The 18660-nt window shown below is 33.5% G+C and overlaps 1 protein-coding gene across 2 annotated transcripts in view; it reads left to right on the forward strand.

Moving 5' to 3' along the window:
* The window catches only part of LOC137928523 (UDP-glucosyltransferase 2-like), a 64729-nt gene extending 53111 nt beyond the window's left edge, over positions 1-11618 (forward strand). For both annotated transcript variants that reach the window (XM_068771423.1, XM_068771424.1), the window contains 5 exons: positions 3973-4115; positions 4690-4873; positions 5552-6049; positions 6771-6999; positions 10912-11618. In XM_068771423.1, coding sequence (XP_068627524.1) covers positions 3973-4115; positions 4690-4873; positions 5552-6049; positions 6771-6999; positions 10912-11489 — 1632 coding nt within the window. In that variant the 3' untranslated portion in view covers positions 11490-11618. The remainder of the gene's footprint in view (positions 1-3972; positions 4116-4689; positions 4874-5551; positions 6050-6770; positions 7000-10911) is intronic.
* The last annotated feature ends 7042 nt before the right edge of the window (positions 11619-18660 follow it).

The following is an 18660-nucleotide window of genomic DNA, read 5'->3' on the forward strand; positions in this document are numbered from 1 at the left end:
TCTGCTTCAGAGCCATAGGAGACTCAAGCGGATTATTTTATCAACTTTCGAGCGCTTGTTTGTGGTAACTAGTAGATGCTGAATATTGCGGTGATGACATGTAACTTCTCGGCGTTCTAAGGATTCATCGTGTGTCGGATCTATCGCATTGTAGGGAGAGCCGGGAGTCGGGTGTGGTGGTCGAGGTTTACGACCCCCCTAAGCAGCTTAAAGGTGGCATCCTCGCGATACGTGGGCGTTCACCTCCGCCGATTAGACTCATATCCTCTCCCTATCCAAACGTCAATAATTTCATCAATGTTTCTTCGAAAATCCGTCCAGAAATGAGCTGATTTTCGGCAGATCTCCATCCTACACAAGATTATGGCTCACACTGTTACCTCCACTGAAGGTACCCTAATAAAAATCTCGCATTCGAATCTGCTTATTGCAATGGTAGTCTTATGAAAAAGAAATTTGCAATCGCAGATCATAGGCAGGTTCGATGCCCGGCAAATATTTTGTCACTTCCCATATAAGATGAAGAAAGATGTTGAAACTAATTTGCATAGACCTAAATTCCGAACGTGTTTTTATCATGGGCTCGCGCTGTAGATAACTTTACGTACCCTTTGAGAGCAGGCTTTGGTTCTTGCTTTAAAAGGTTAATACAGTTAAATCAGTATGCTGGTAAAATTTTTAAGTAAAGTTCCTTCAATACCCTATCACCTTCAATCCGTGTTAAAGTATCCGGCATTTAATATGGCACCTCGGAAAAATATGTTGTCGAAAATATCGATTTTTTTAAAACACATTTAAATTTCAATACAGGCTAGTTGTAGTTACAAAGTTGTACTTGAAAATGTTACTAAGATGAATAGTTACTTTCCGTCAACAAAATAAAAACAATCAAAAAAGAACTGCTCACGACAAGCTACACATATTTTTATTTGTTCTTTATTTTATTAATTAATTTTTAGTTACAATCAAAGCAATATTATTTTATAAACATTGCAAAACATTTATATGTAGTTAAACTTCGCAATAACTACGTTTGTGTTGCGTTGATTTTCCAGCAGCACGTTTTATAAGTTACGCAAGTAAGTTATCACTCTGTACCTTATCCCTTTGTTGCAAATGATTTTGAAGCAATGACTTGTTTATTTAAAAGTTAAACGGCAAAGAGACGGTAAACATCATATATATATTTTTTTATATTTTTTCTTGTAGAATTTATAACGTAAATGTTTTCCCTTCACTTCTTATAGACGATAGTTTTATAAGATGAAATTACTGTTTTGCGTGTGGGAAACCACTCAACGTATTTCTTCTCTTTTCGTTGGCGAGAAAATAAAAGTTTTTATATACTACTGTGATCAACAAGTATAGTGAAATTGTCATTAAAAACGACGAGAGCTACGTCTAAAAAATGTTTTGGTGCTTGAATATTGTCGATTGACAATTAGAGACCTCGCTGTTTGTTAGAATTGGCATTGTCGCGTTTGGCTCAACAATTTTCAAGAAGTTTTCATGTTTCGAATTCGTCAAGTCTCCGTTGGTTTTTCCCATACTCCATGGGTTTTTCGTGACTTTTTCTTGGCAAAAATTGACTCATACCGTTTCGCAACTATCGTATTGGCCTGATTTGGTGATTATTCATCAAACTCAAAAGGCTAACGCAGGGGCGCCATTTTGATTAGAATGAGAAGATAAAAACCGATTCGAATCTTGAAGGCTGTACCGGAAAAAGACTATTCCTTCTGTTCAGTGGACAGGAAAAAGCGTTGGTAAAAGTGCGTTTTATCGGGAGAAAAAATCAATTTTAAAAAGTAAACAAAGAATTTACGTTTTATAAACAAATTCACCTTTTTATTATGATGCTATATTACAACGATGATTAACGCAACAACAATAGCAGCTACTCACTAACAACGTTCAAATTTTAATTAGCGTGCGAATTTGAATTCCAACGAACAATAACATATAAACACTAAAACGTATTGATGTCATTAGTGGTCAATATTTATAATAAAGATATTTCTTATTTGAACGTTACATAATGTTAAAAACAGAACTAATAACGGAAGAAGTTTTCGAATCAGATTGTCGTTGTTTTTTAAACCGACTAGGAAGTTCGAACCAAAGTAATCATTAAAGTTTAGATGTGCCTGGCTAAGGGTTGGTGTTGTCAAAGTTGTCTCACTACTGTGAAAATATATTCTAGTTGTTATAAATATAGCATATGTATGTAAAAATCATTTTTATAATATTATTTTAGTAAAGTTACGATTTACTAAAACTTATGGCTTCCTGAAGTAGTTGGCACTTGCGTTATAGTACAAACACTGAATTTTAAATCCCCTTCATCATTATTCCAGTCGTACAATGACGAGGGTCTCCCCTAAAGATTTTTTTAGGGACCAGCGAGCAGCAGCCTGCACCTGGCGTCTTCCGACGAATCTAACAAGGCCGTCTGTTTACATTGTGGCAGGAAGAAAAAGCGTATTCTAAATTCGAATTACTACATATTAAAAACAAATCTTTTTTACTAAATTTTACTAAAGGAAGTTATTGGCTTTTCGCATCTCCACATAAATATTTCATATTTCTGAGTGATCGCTTTGATCGCTTGATATAGGTTGTTTTTAAATAGGAAAAATGATTTAAAGTTTTTTACTAACCCTAATAATTTCATATAACATTATTATTATTAGCAGAAAAATGAGATAATATCAGAATAACACAACATTAATATAATTATAAAGTATAATATCCTTTCTTAATTTTAATAAAAATACATACATGTAACATAATAATATCTAATTATTGGGAAAATTCTGACAGCTTGTCATGCAACAGTATTTGAACTTTCGCTTTAAACGCATAATGGTTCTTGGACATGTGGATTTAGAGTGATAGCGCATTCTAGATATGAAATAAAACCATATGAAATTCAATCACATATCGTACGTTTAAATAAGATTCGACAATGGTTAAAACTAAGCAGGTAATCATATAGCTAATTGTTAGACAATAGTGCGAAGTGAATATTGTGTTTTATACAATTTCCGATTGTGAGAAAATGCCTATTTCGCATTGTCTTATTGAATCATTATTAACCGGTTGTAAATGTATGGTTTACACCTGACTACGTTAATAGATAGTTTAAAACTTGGGAAACTTTTATAATGCAGTAAAACTGTAATTATCACGAAACACATTTTGTTCACCTAAATTTTTTGCGTTTCTGTCTAAATTAACATAAATATGATGATTCGTTATTAGTATAAAAGCTTCAAGAGGTGAATGCAGGAGTGTGTGTATGTGATCAAAAGCTTTTTACAACCATTTCCAATCACCCTGTATTTAGTGACCACCTTGAAATACTTACATTACTTTATTTTTTTCTATCAGAATGCGACAGATCAACTTCTAGTATTGTAGCGCTTGGGCAGCGACTTGAAATAAAATAATGTACTAACTAATATATAATTGGGTTAAACTTTCAAATTGTATTGTTAATATGGATAAATTTTAGCTGTATTTACCCATAAGAAAAAAATGTGTAAGCAAAATTGTAAATAATTATAAAAGCTGTCATGCGTTGCAGCTGGGAGAAGAAAGATCCGTACCAAATAGCGTCAACCCTCTCATAACTGTCTGCGTTTAATAAAAGCGAAAAAAATATTGTAAAAAACACTAGCGATACAAACTAGAATTAATAATAAAAAACAAAGGCTGTAGAGACAGATAATAATCAATGATAAATTTTAATATGTTTGTATTCGAATTTTGTAAAAGCTTTTTTTAAACTACGTGTTATCATATCGTTATATATTATTTTTGAAACCATTGACTTATGGATAGGGAGTACCATACCATTAGTTAAAAATGAGCTTTGTATCACCTTTATAATGCTTTAAAAATATAGTCAATTACCTTGTACAACCTACATAAAGAGATATTAGTTTAATACATATTTTTTTCTTCCAGCACGAGTCACGGTGGCCGATCTTCTGGCTGCCTTTGCTTCTGGCAGCGTCAGCATGCGGCAGCGATATCCTCATGATCACCATGGGAGGCACGAAATCACACAAAATGCCATTTTGGGAACTCGCCAGAGGAATGATTAGAAGGTACTACAAGTTTTATATATTTTTCTTTATATAAAACTTTTACATATTTTTTTAAACTATTATATTTTTTTAATTGTTTCTGTACGGGAGTTTCATAAATAAGACCTAATATCAATAGTGCCTAAAGACGAAAGAGTACAACCAATGTGAATTACCAATGTTGGCCAACCGTACAGAAACATGGTCTCTCACTTCCGGTCCCATTGGCATAATTTCATGGTCTTGGAGCTATGCTAATGAAGTCAAAATCTAAGAAGCCATTGAGACAACTGTGTTCACGATTTTTCTATGAGGTCAAATCAGGAATGAGGAGATCTGTAGACGAAAGAAAGTAACCAAGTCGTCTAGTGAATTGGCAAGTTGTCAAAACTGGCAGTTGGCAGACAAAGCGCACAGAATAAATGATAGTAATAATCCGAATTTCGAAAACGCATTTTCTTATTATATTTTCATTGAGTTTTTTATTATTTCCGAAACCATTCTTATCTTCGGAGCAAAACTAAATATACATATAACTATTCATATACAGCTTACATAAATAAAAAATAGCATACATATATCTATGACATTTCAGAGGACACAACATCACATTAATCAGTGCATTCGCACCTGACTTCCACATACCTGGTTTGGAAGAAATCGCTCCAGAGGGACTGGCTTCATACGTGCGAGGATACATGACCTTTGATCTAGTGGGAGCGAAGATGAGGGGTGAAGAACCTCTTCCCTTATACGACATTCTTCGATATGGATATGAGGTACCCAGGTGACCTTTATTAAAGATTGTATGTAGTTTACAAATAATGCTTGAATAGAAAAAAAATTATTAGATATATATTTATTATTAATAGTACACAAATAACACTATATGTCATAACAATATTAGTATCATTTCAATACAATGTGGCAAAGGTGGATATCCCCCTTGATAATAGCCACATTTTAAATATGTAATATTCTGCGAGGTGCAATAAAAATGTTAATTTAAAAGGTATGTAAAATGTATTAAAAATAACAGTAATTATATCTATTGACAAAATATAAATGAAATAGTAAAAAATGTGTATTATTAAAAATAAAAAACTAAACGACAAATTAAAAATAAATAGTAATGTAAATGAAAATTAAGATTAATGTGTGTCTGCTTATGAGTCGAAGAGTACATGCGTGCTTGCTTGCGCGCGTGTGTATGCTATAACCAAAAGATAGGTACAAATTAAACTGGGACATGCTCTGTAAGAGCTTTTACATACCAGACTGTCAGGGTTAATAGAAAGCAACAAAAATGGTCAGATACCTACCTTGAAACCAATATACTATCACTATGATGAAGTAAAACATTTTTAATGGCCAATATATTCTTATTATTAGCTAAATTAGTATTAGACTGATTGTATTTGTGTTAGTTAAAAAAAGTAACTTTTGTGTGTTATCAGGCCTGTGAAGCGTTTCTAGAAGACTTCGAGACAAGATCCTTCCTTCGTTCCGGAAGAACCTTTGATCTTATCATACTTGACGGCGCTTACCCCGAATGTGCTTTAGGAGTGGTCTATCGATTAAAAGTACCTTTCATGTACATAAACACCGTCGGATTTTATTCCGGACCGGCCAGTATGTCCGGAAGTCCGGCGCCTTATTCCGTAACACCATTCTTTGGTAGAGCGTTCACAGATAATATGGGATTTGTGGATAGAGCTCTTAACTCTGCCTGGTTGATTGGATCACTGGCGGCTCATCGGTTCAGTATGACTATACTGCAGGGTGTTTTAAGAAAGCATTTCGGACCTCAAATTCCACACGTGTACGACATGGCCAAGAATGTAAGCTTTATTTTACAAAATGGACATTATTCAGTGTCATACCCTCGCCCATACTTGCCAAACGTCGCGGAAGTCGCTTGTATACATTGTAAAGAACCGAAAATACTTAATGCGGTGAGTATAATCTATTTTTATATTTATTGATAAAACGGCAGTACAAGTTTCTTCTAACTAAAGGATCTAAATCTTTGCATACCATCGAGATAATCCTATGAATCGCTTCGATCTTTCTGAATTAGATGAAACACAATTCAGCGACCTGCGACGAGGATCCTAGGAGATTCATATATCTTTAGCTTTCTGACAATAGTTTATAACAAATAAAATTACGGCGCTGAAATATGGACTATCACTTCGCGCCTCAGTATCAAGTTCAGAGACGCTTCAGTAGCTTGTGATTTTTCCGCGATCTCGAATCAGGAATGAGGAGATCCATACATCAATGAAACTAATCGGCATAGCCTTGCGGTTTAGCAAGTTGAAATGGCAGCGTACAAGACATATAGCGCGCAGGAGAGATGGCCTCTATGACCTTAAGGTTCTGAAGAGTATGCTATGATAAGCACTGCCCAGGACGACCGTGCACAAGGTGGACAGATGATCTTATTGAAGTTGTACAAATGAACGGAGGTGGACGCTTACCGTTCTTATTGGGAACATTAGATAAAAGTCTATGTTAAGCAGGAGATGTCTTGCAGCTGAAATTATGATGATGATGATAATAAAAAAAAAACTTCATAAAAATATTACTTAGTTTTACGTTTTAGAGAAACATTCTAGTTCTCTCTGCATCACATTTCTGTAACGCTCCAAAATATTAATGTAACTTTTTCAGGATATAGAGGAATGGATAGCTGGTGCAGGCGACGCTGGATTTGTGTACGTGTCTATGGGCTCCTCGGTGAGGACTAACAAAATGCCACTTGCCGCCCATCACATGATCGTCAAAGCTCTTGGACGGTTACCACAAAGAGTTCTGTGGAAGCAAGACGCTGAACAAAACCTGACTGATATCCCTTCAAACGTCAGACTGTATAAATGGCTGCCACAGCAGGACTTGCTCGGTAAGCACGACTCTTTTACCGCAAAACTGTTTAAAGGAATATTTAGGAGATGTATATTATATATGTATTTATATATTTATAATATGAAGTGTTTAGCTAATTAGAAGTCGAGTATATATGAATATTTTTACCGTCACTAGCATTATGCATATAGTTTCCTACCAAATAAAAAAATCTTTACAAAATTAAAAAAAAATTCATACCAGACATAATAGGTAATAGTAGTATTTTAATTCAACTTGTTTGTATTTGTTATCTGTATATCTATGAGTCGAGCAGTGGTATCCCAGCGATAGAGGACTGAGAATTGCGATTGTAGTCAGCGGGTTTGATTTCCGAGATACAATTTTATATAATTCACGTTGTGCATTGCATATAGAATTGTCTCTGCACACAAATAAGTTTCCAGAGAATGTGCAACAGCGTCATCTAAGCACTATGATTGCCAACCCGCCTACCAAGCGTGGGGATTATAATATATGCCACCACGGAAATCTATGGGGGAGGCGTATGCCCTGCAGTCAGCACCTATGAGCTGAAACGACTACAATGATGATATGTTATGTTCACCGTAGTCGTTTCTTTATGACTAAGGGTTGCAGCCTAATATGGTCACAGCAGCGTTGCATGCGTTTGAAATTTCAAAAGTCCATCCAGTAGATAATCCTTCTTTAGCCATTTTACCTTCCAAATTATTCGAGCACAAGTACAATGTGGCCGAAATATGTATCCTCTAATTAAATACTAGCAAAGGTGTTTAAAACAATTATCAAACTGTTCACGTTCTTTATACTCTTGATTAGCACAACAATGATTATAAAACCAATACATTGTTGGCCAAAAGATATCATGCATAATGCATTGTCTGCATTTAAAGAATTATTTATTTACGAACCTTGTGTTGTTATATCTTTAATTGCGAGCCTTGAACCCGTTTATCTAATAAGCTAATAACATAATATACATCCTCCTTGCGGTGGCGTCTACATGTAACGCGGTCATTGAAACCGTTGCGTTTGATTTATCATAGATTTGTTTACAACAACTTGTTTTGTAGTCGGATATATGTCTAGGATATTAATGTCAATAGAATGCAATGAAAGCGATTAAATATATTTCCTTCGAAGCTTATTAAACATAATGTACTGTAATAAAATACAGGATGTTTGCTTTATAAGGGTTAATATAAGGCACATTTGATGTAAATTAATGTATGCTACACCCTTTCCAAAATTCAATGGTTTTAGAAGAAAATAAATAAAAAATTTAGAAAAATCTAAAAAATACGTGGTTTTTTAATATTCACTAATTGTTTTATGGACCGATTTTGGATTGACACTGATTTATGAGCCACGATATAAATGTAAATCCAAAACTAAATAGCAAATAACGATAAAATTTGATTTCAGCAGATTTCTTATAAAATATTTTTTATTTATCAATGACGTCAATAATAGGTATCACTTATTGTAATTACACATTTTATAGCAATGATTTGATAATATCAGATAATTTATATTCCATAAATAAGTATTCATATAACTCTGATTAAAATATAAAATAATTAAGAAATGAGGCTGCGAATATGTATTGCGTTTATTTCCTGTTTATTCATTTTCTTTAACTTTTTATTTTTTAATACGCATAACACTGTGACGAATATGGTTTTCGTAATTGACCATTCCTAAGGCTTTTGAAATAAATAATACTGTCTCGAACTGCGGTTGCGTTCTTAAATTTGACACGTAATAGTGAATTGCATTAGTAGCTTATCTAGTTAAGCTTTACTATATGAAACACAGTTTTGATACGGGGTGATTTGGAATATATATAAGAGCTTAAAAAAGGCAAATGTATAACCCATTTGTTGTTAATTAAGTATGGTACCTTACCTAACGATATCTTAGATAAATAGTTGGTAGTTTCAGGAATAACAACGTAATGACAATATAGCGAAAAAAAAAAGTGTTTTGTAAATACGAATTAATTATGAAGATAAAATTCAATTATTCAGCATTGGAACTTATAATAGAACTCATATTGATTGTCAACTTATTATATATTTATTTTTTATTATATTTTATTTTTAACTCTGCTCGGTTTCGCAAGGTGTTATAGTTGTGGAGAAAAAAACAGGAAGAAAATTTTTATATATTAATGCATATTAAAATTAATTAATATTTACTATCTACCCTTGCAAATTTTATATTGTCAGGCCTGTCGTTTTCAATATATAAAGTAAATTAATGTTACATATTTCGGAAAGTGATCACCACTTTATGCAGGATGATTCGAAATAGATGTAAAAGGTTTAAATATCTTTGCTGATAAGTGAGCTATACAAAGCTTTTGGATCTATTTCTAACTATCCTATATATCTTTTAAATGTAGGAAAGAGGAATTTATAACATTTACATATTTCTGTTTCAAAATATTGACATATTTTCGTTAACTAATAGTATTATCTAATAAACATCATGTGGTTGTGACAGTTAAAAACCGGTTCTAAAGTATTTAACAGTTATGTTATGTATATGTAAACTTACATAACTGTGATTCGAATCGGTAGATTTCCTTAGCGACCCGTTAGTGCAGTTTGTGATGCAAGATGAATATCTATAGCACTTATTTCTTAATTGATTTGAATTTTACGATGAACTTTGTACATGTAATACCTCTAGAAATATGTAAAACTGCCTACGTATTGACTCATTACGATATCTCTTGAATCAAAAATCTTAGGGACGTGAAATTTTTTAAAAATTCTTTACTGCTCAGAGGTCAGTAGCTTAAAATGGATTATACGAAATGCCGCTATCAAGGCTGATTGAAGAGAACTCATTATTGTTATTAAACTTACTTTAATAGGTAAATTTTATACAAGAATATTTTTTTGGCATTCTAAAAATTACCAGGAATAGTTTCTATAAAATCACATTCACAAGAGGCAATGAGGACCTCGCTAAGCGGAAGTAGGGCAGTTAGTATATACGACTATGACATATAACATAGCACTTATAGTTAAAATAATTTTTACAGAAATATGCTTATTAGTTTTCTATGCGTAACAGGCCCCATAGATTTATAACTGTCAAAATGACGATCTTTCAATGTGTATTTTTTTAAAAAAATATCAATAAACTGTATTATAAAGTCACTTTATTAATTGATTTGTTGCCTTACAATAAATACTATAGGTTTTAGAGAGTAGAGAAAATTAAAAGACAACCAAGTAAATGTTCTTCTTTTCCTGACTAGAGCGTTTTCCTTTTGGAACAGACTTCCGTCCTAGGTAGACTTTTTCGCAGAAGATTCGTCATAACTGTCTTTAATGAGTTACGTACATAGCTTATATATACATCTGCAATTTATGTACATATATATTATGTATTTATATTTCAATACAAGTTTTTTGAGTAATTATATATTAAGTATTGTTTTATATGTTGTATATGTATATGTTGCATACATTCACATATCTAATTAAATTTTGTGTAACATTTAGGCAATAGCCTACTAATTATCTCTGTATCACTTCAGGGCAAACCAGTCATCCGTTACGGAATGCCAAAAAGGCATTAAGTCCGCCATTACGCTGATTGTAAAACTGTTAAATGAATAAATAAATGGCATTCATAGAAGTAATGATAATTCCTTAGTTTTGCTTTATCACTATTATATCAGTTGATAGACGCCCGGTGCAAGGGATAGGTCATCCCTAAATATCAGTACATACCAGTTTTGCGCTGCCAGTATCCAGCGAGGTCCTACGATCTTGACTATATCGTCAGTCCTCCGTTGGCTCGTGATCGCCATTCGAGAAACTTTTATCTCCAACAGTCGTCGGCGTATATTAATGTCCAAAATCATATCTTGTCTCGTCATTGTATTAATAGCGCTTTTTTATTTCAGGTCATCCAAAGATCAAAGCATTCGTAACACACGGCGGACTTCTCAGTATGTTCGAAACCGTTTACCACGGTGTTCCTATAGTATCAATTCCGGTATTTTGCGACCATGACGCCAACGCTGCCAAAGCCGAGGTTGATGGCTACGCGAAAATACTCAACCTTCAATATTTAACTTCAGATAAACTATATAAAGCTATAAGAGAAGTTATCGATGAGCCTAAATACAAAATTCAAGTTAAAAGAAGACAGATATTGTTGAGGGATCAGAAAGAGACACCGTTGGAAAGGGCTATATACTGGACTGAATATGTGATACGACATAAAGGTGCATACCATTTGTTGTCCCCAGCGAAAGATCTGAACTTCTTCCAGTATTACTTATTGGATGTTGCTCTAGCGTTTGTCTTTCTTCTCGTCGTGACTTCAGCACTTATAACTTACGCTGTGAGACTAGGTTTTAAACGGTTTGTGGATTACATACAAGGCAGACGTATGAATAAATTGCTATACAAGTCGAACGGTCTGTTGAAAAGTTCGAAGTTCATCGACAGCAGTTCGATAGTAAAGAAGAATTTATAATTTACAATTGTATATACAAACAAATATTTTGTATATGACGAATATTTATTACAATGTTTAAACATTTTCGGTTTAAAAAGTCAATAACTATTTTAAGGTTTGTATTTTCGAGTCAAAATTATATAAATATTAAAGTTAAATATACCTAAATTGTCCGTTAATGTTGTCAAAAATTTATCAAGAAAGTTACCATGTACGAGATTGTTACCAATTGTATACGTATATATGTAACTAAAAGTAAAACTTAATATAAGTTTTATCTAGTTAAGTTGTATAATATTGTAAATAATTAGTTTTATGACCAATAAAATATGTTTGATTTTTATATTATTTTGTATTTATTTTGAAATATAACTGCTACAAACGTCTACAATCAATGTGTTATCAGTGGTGACTTATGGCTCTGAAAACTGGTTTTACAATTCAATCCTTGTTGGCAAACTCGCAGTTCCTTAACGAATGCATGAAGAAGCTCAGGAATTTTCTAGGAGCCGGAATCAGCTTTGAGCAGACTCGCTGAAGAACTATATGACTTGTCTAGTCTCTGCGGGCCGATTTCCGCAACCAAGCGGTACTGCACTCGTTTTGCGTCGGGGTTGGCCTTACTCAAGCCAAGTCATCGAGAAAACCCAGCAGACCCTTAATGTTGCCGGCGAACTTGGCTAGGCACATAGGGATAGCATTCTATAGGGCTTTCCATCTCCGAACATCGAGGTACCGTACAACAACGAAATAGTATGTGAGCAGCTGTTCCATAGGCTCGCCTTGCACAAATGACTGTCTGTAACACCTAATGTAAATAGATGTTTGTTAAAAAGACCACGTCGAAGACCGTGTCCAAGACCGTGTCTTAAAGTCGTAATAGCCGGAGCAGGTTGGAGCCAATAGATTAGGTTAGACATTGCCTCTTTTGCTTGTCGGTTAACGATAGGACGTCTATAAATGAGGTGGATAGCTGACCTTGTTAAGGTTATTGGAAGACACTGGATGCAAACCGCTTCCTACTGGTCATATTGAAAATATATAGGAGAGGTTTATGTCCAGCTGTCAACGATTGAAACTATGATGATGACTTCCTCTTCTTCTTTTTAGCGAAAAGACAGCCACTGTAAGGCCACCCCTAAGAATTGCCACGATATCCACACTTAGGTTTCCCGCATCGAGCGATTTTCCACGATCTGAACTATCTCACCTAGTGAGAGACATACTCACGTCGTGTCTTCCGGCTCGTGATCGCTACTCGATAACCTTTTCGCTCATTGCCACATCAGACGAGCAATTCTAACAGTTTCGCAGGTGCCCTTGGAGCTTTTGCTGATTTTTTCATTTCTGATTAGATCTTGCAGCGAAACTCCGAGCAAAGCCCTCTTCAATGTTCTCTGGGTGACCTTCAACTAGTCCTTCGTAAGCGATCACGTCTGGATCAATATGTTTTATTGGTCGTCGTCGCTAAGATGTTTCGGAGCTTATCGAAAACTAGTGAATTATATTTTTTATTCGGCAATTATGTTATAATAATTATATCAAATTTCTAATTCAATCTCGCAGTGAAATACCGTACATAGCTCCCTCCAATTGATTAAATTCTTATTAAATATTTCGTTATTATGTATCAAATTGAGTTAACGAAATATATTAATGTTTTTACATTTATTATCATTTTCTGTAGCAGCGTTAGTCAAGCCTCTGGGTAAGAAAATTAAACTTTGTCTCCTGACTAAATTATAGTAGCAAATTTTAATGAGCAACACATTTTGCTAATGATTTTTTAATTAACTTGATTACTATGATACAAGAGAAGGTTTGAAATTTTTTTTCTGTTACAGAACATAGATGCGTTAGTATTTTCATGAAAATACCAAAGCCTAGACATTGACGTATTACAAATACTTACCTATTATATTAGTAGTTAAGACACATGTCGTTGCCACTTTAACCAAGAATTTTAATCCGTTGTCTTTTTAACCATATTCCTGTCGGACACCAAAATAATCATTTTGTTGATAAAAGGACGGAATTCTAGCAACGGTTCATGTGCAACAGGACTGTAACTAATTCTCTGCGTGATGGTGGGACCTTTCCGTGACATTATTCCTACAGGCGCATAAATAGCCTTCATCTTTAACAAATATGAGCATTTAGTAATGTAAAATTCATGCGGTCTACTTTACAGAATAGTCAGTCGATTTACTTCATTTAGGATAGAGAACCTCCTTCTACTCCCAAGGTACTCTATTTCAGTTTCCTGATATTTGTTTCAAAGTTGCTTCCAGCGCCTATTGATCTTATACAGAAAGCTTACCAATGACATGTGTTGTCAAATTATTTACTTCAGGTAGTTCATAGCTTTAAAAGACAGCAAGTTAAAATGGGCATAAAATATGAGTTGAATACATTTATTGTACTATGTCTAAGGAGGCGCTATTAGTTTCACTTAAAGAATGCATGTGACCTTTTCAAGCTGTCTTATTACTATGTCAGCGTATTATTGATGCCTGTACTGAACTTTGTGTGAGTGGCGTAGAACGGGCTCGATATAACTATTCACCCAAGTTACAGTCAATATACAATAACGAATTTCTTTTACGAAGATTAAGTGAGAAAATGCCATAATTAGACATATTCATTTTTATTTATTTCATCATCATCTTGTAAATTTCAGCCCATCGATACCCAAAGCAAGCCATAGTAGGTCTTCCCTAAAGATATCTATAGGGGATATAACATAATCGCCACACTTAGCAGGCGGGTTGGCGATCACAACGTGGTATTATGATTGTTTTTTAAATATCTACTTTGTTCAATATTCTTTTTAAAAAGTAGTATTTTTGTGACCCCGGAACCTATCTTCGATCTTTACATGGTTTGCTATAGAAAATCTTAATTCACTTTGCGGCGTTTCAATTTGCGTCGTGTTTTTTTGGAACGTAACCACTATTCAAAGTGAGGTTTGTGTATATATAATAATGTAAATAAGATTAGATATAAAAAGAGTTTTACCGGACAGAAAATTATTATTACAAATTAATATTAAATGTAAATAAAAGTGATATACAAGTCAAATTATCTGTAATACTGTAATAAATCTGTTATCTAGTAATGAGAACGAGGTAAAAAAGGCAATGTTTTAAAGAAGATATAAAAGAAAAGGGTAGAAAGAGTATGTGAAAAGCAGAAGGAAATTATTTAAGAAATAGAAATGACAGGAGAGTGATGAATAAAATTAAAATATTGTGAAAAAAATTTACCTGACGATGTAAAATCAATAATAGGCAAGAAAATAACAAAAATAAGAAGATAAAGCTTCATTTTTCTTGTGGTCTTTTTCACAAATATCCTTTGACAGCGGTTTGAATATTTCGTTCCAAAGCAGTATTCAAATTTATTAAATGCTTTATATTACTGTAGTAGATTTACTTAATAGTTTGTTTTGTGTACTTTTTTAAATTTCTTGCTTGTTACTAGGCGTAACTAACCTAATAAAAGCTATCGTCCCTAGATTAAGCGTAGAAATTTTACGGCGTAGAAATGTTTCGTATTTTATAATCTGTGCGGAAGAGCTCTGTTTTGGAATTCCCATGATAATAATGATCAAATGAATGAACGGATCATTTCGTAGATTTGTGTAAAAGTATTGATTTTGTTCGCTAGTTTTTTCCTCTATGATCTATTAAGGTAAAGTACCCAGTAGATGACACCTTAACGATTTATCGAGATGTTTATTGAGATGGTTTGGTATGAAATCATCTTAGACGGAACTGCTTGTCATTACTGGATGCGCTAATTATTCCCCTTTCAAAATGTGACAAGATTGTAGCAATAAAACTAATGTGTATTTTTATGTTATTTTTTAATAACATAAAAGTACTATGTTGAGTAGTTGACACCTAGTGGAAACTAAAATATTCAGTAGTTGACACTTTTTTTTTTCAGTAGTTGACATAGGTATGCTTAAATTAATATGAAGGTATAAAATGTATACAAAAAAGATATCAGCTAGTTCCATAAAAAAATCTAATTCGGGGACAGAGTACACATGTCTTGTCTGACTCGTGTTTAATGGCTCGTTGATATGATACAACACGTCTTCCCAATTATAGTCCAAAAGATCCACTTTTTGAGGCCATTTCCAAAGTCTTCCACATTTCTGCATTGCCGAAATAGAAGCAGCTGTTTTGGTAACATGAGTAATAACCCCTGGAAATGACTCTTCTTCGTAATAAAATACTACATACTCTCCTACCTTTCTCTGTACTGGATTTTTAAGATTGTTTTCAGATATGTTTTCTCCATCGCTCTCATTTTGAGACTCATTTTCACTGTCAAGAGTAATGCCATCAGTATGTGTCAGAACTATCACCAAAATTTAACACCCTCTTTTCAGTCTTTTTCTTACACTTCTGAATCTTCGCTTTTTTGGTGTTTCATTATCTTCTCTTTTCTTTTGTCTTTCAGCAGCATGTTACATTTTTTTTTCTAATTCTTCCTTTTCTGCTAATTTCTTTCTAAAGTATTCTTGACACAGATGTCCCGAAACTATGGCAGGCATTCTTTCTTTTATAGGTCGTATTTTTTTTTATTTCTTCTTGATTTTTATTGTAATAGAAATGTCTTTTGAAAGGGCTGGGGATTTCCGCTGACACTGAAGAAGGTCCAGCTTAGCAAAGGTTCGTACCATTTTCAGAAGATTCTTCAAAAACCGTAGAAATGTTGTTTTCAGATGCTAGGTTGTTATCTTCGTTAATTTAGTTATTGCACTCATTGATGCCACCAGAAGCGAGCGTAGTAATACCGCTTGCTTCTGTAGATAATAACAGATTAATATCTTTACTGCTTTCTTTGGTAGGCTAGTTGATAACAGAGGTATTTATCAAACCACTTTCTATTTCTAATTTTGTATTTTTCCATAGTTCAAACAGTGACATATCTTTTTCATCCAACTCATTTTTATCTCCATTGCGAAATGTAATGAGTTTGCTTTGTGGAATACTTAGATTGAGAAACCGAAGCCCTTCTTTTAAAAATCTTTTACGTTCCTCAACATTCGTAAGTTGATCACCTTCATTGTTTAGTGGGACAGAGACAATTTCTGGGTTCCATGGAAATAGCCCACATTTCCTAAAACCATTTTCGAAGATTGTTGCGTTCTGTATAGTGTTGATAACTTCTTTTAGTAATTTTAGAAAATCTTTTTTCTTTAAGATTGGAGATTCTTAATTAGATAATCTCCATTCGTGAACCTTTTGTTTCCAATGCTCTTTCAGCGTTCTGAAAACCGCAACATCCATTGGTTGTAATAGATGTGTTGCATTGGGGTGCAGAGTAATGAGGATAATCCCATTTTTTTCACAAAACTTACTCACTTGTAAACTTAGGTGAGACTGATGCCCATCTACAAAAAGAATGACCGGCAAAGGAATCTTTTCTTTCTCTAGCCAAGGATCGAAAATGTCAGCAATAAATTCAAAAAACGCCTCACAAGTCATCCAACCAGAATCTGTTTTATCTATTACGGCTATCTTGTGTATAATTTCTAAAATTTCCTTTTGTCGGTGGCATCTAAATAACGAAAAAAATCTAATCTAAATATTCAATAGTTGACACTTACAGCTCCAATAGTTGACACCTCCTGTCAACTACTGAACAAAATAGTTCAAAATTATTTTAGAAGATAAAATAGAGTAATTTAACGTATAAGTAGCATAATTACAATAAATAAAACACTATCAGCAAATTATACTACAATCCATAAGTTGACACTCACATGTCAACTACTCAAATTTATGTGATTTCGAGTTTCAGTAATTAATAATATAGTAGTAATTATTAATATAGTTTTTATTGAATGTGATTTTAAATAATATGCATTCACGCTTCAAACTTTAATATAATTAAAGAAATTAATGTTTATTTGACAATGTAAAATAATATTACCTTTCCAACATTAAAATTCTTTTCGCTTGCTCTTAACAAACTTCACAAGAAAATAACAATAAAAATGGTGCGAGACGTGCGGTTGCCGTCATGCAAACGGGGTAACCAGTGGTGTTGTATAAGACACCACGTTAGTTTGTTTTGGTGCTGCAAGATATCTATACTATACCTTAGACACGATCTCGATTTATGGCAACCTGTATTTTTCTTAATATTTTATTTTCTTCCTCAAAGTGTCAACTAATAGTACAGTGTCAATTACTGGTGGTTTTACCTTAATTATTAAAATATTACTTACACTTTATGAACCTACATACCAAGCTGAATTTATGATTAATGATAGAAGTTTTCTTAGAGCTTTTTTCCATTCTTCTCCCGCTATTAACATACTTAAATTTGGTAGTATTTTATTTTTAGAAGTTTTCACAATGTTCTGCTAATAGCAACCAATTGTAATGAGCATCAGTTTAGGCCACCCTCAAATGACAATATTAAATAGCCATTTGATTGACAGCTTACGCCGAGATTCTGTTTTGTAGTTCCTAGCGTCCTGTTACTCCCTGGAGCGTTCGCTCAGCCAGCAAAGAGGTTGACGACCTTGAAATCCGGAGTAATAAATTATGTAACGACCCGAACCACGGTTCCTAAGGGAATTCTCGAACTTAATTATTGTATAAAAGGTTAAGGATAAGTAATTTAAATGCTATCATACCTAGCCTGGTAAGCTTCTGGTCGCTGTTGTGCTGCGAATTTCAGCATGTCTGTTGACCTTAGGACTTACAATACCGGGATTCCGGAATCCCGGACGATTTTTGTCCGTAATTAAAAACCGGTATTTATGTAAAATACCGGTATTTTGATACTACATTAGTTGATAAAAATTGAATTTACGCACAATATAAATCTAATTTAATATAATATTAATTAATTTCCAGAATTTTTTTTGAAGATATTCAAACAATTTCACTGTATTAAAATCTATATCAGGCACATTTATTACACATACAGTGCCGAGTATGTCACCATTGAGAAGCGGCGGTGTCGGCAATATAAAGTGATTGTTTTTTTTTTTTTTTAGTGCATACTTTAATAAACGAAATACAAGTTATTAAATATTATTTCATAAATACTCTCAATTTAATTATATTTTTTGCTTCTTTAATTATTTAATGTCGTACGAGCCTATTTATACGTAAAATGTAACATAGAATTTAACATGTACTTTTTTTTACTTGTA

Source organism: Battus philenor, unplaced genomic scaffold, assembly GCF_028537555.1.
Source record: "Battus philenor isolate CCGP_79_NKW_IND1 unplaced genomic scaffold, ilBatPhil1.0.hap1 SCAF_11, whole genome shotgun sequence".
Lineage (NCBI taxonomy): Eukaryota > Metazoa > Arthropoda > Insecta > Lepidoptera > Papilionidae > Battus > Battus philenor.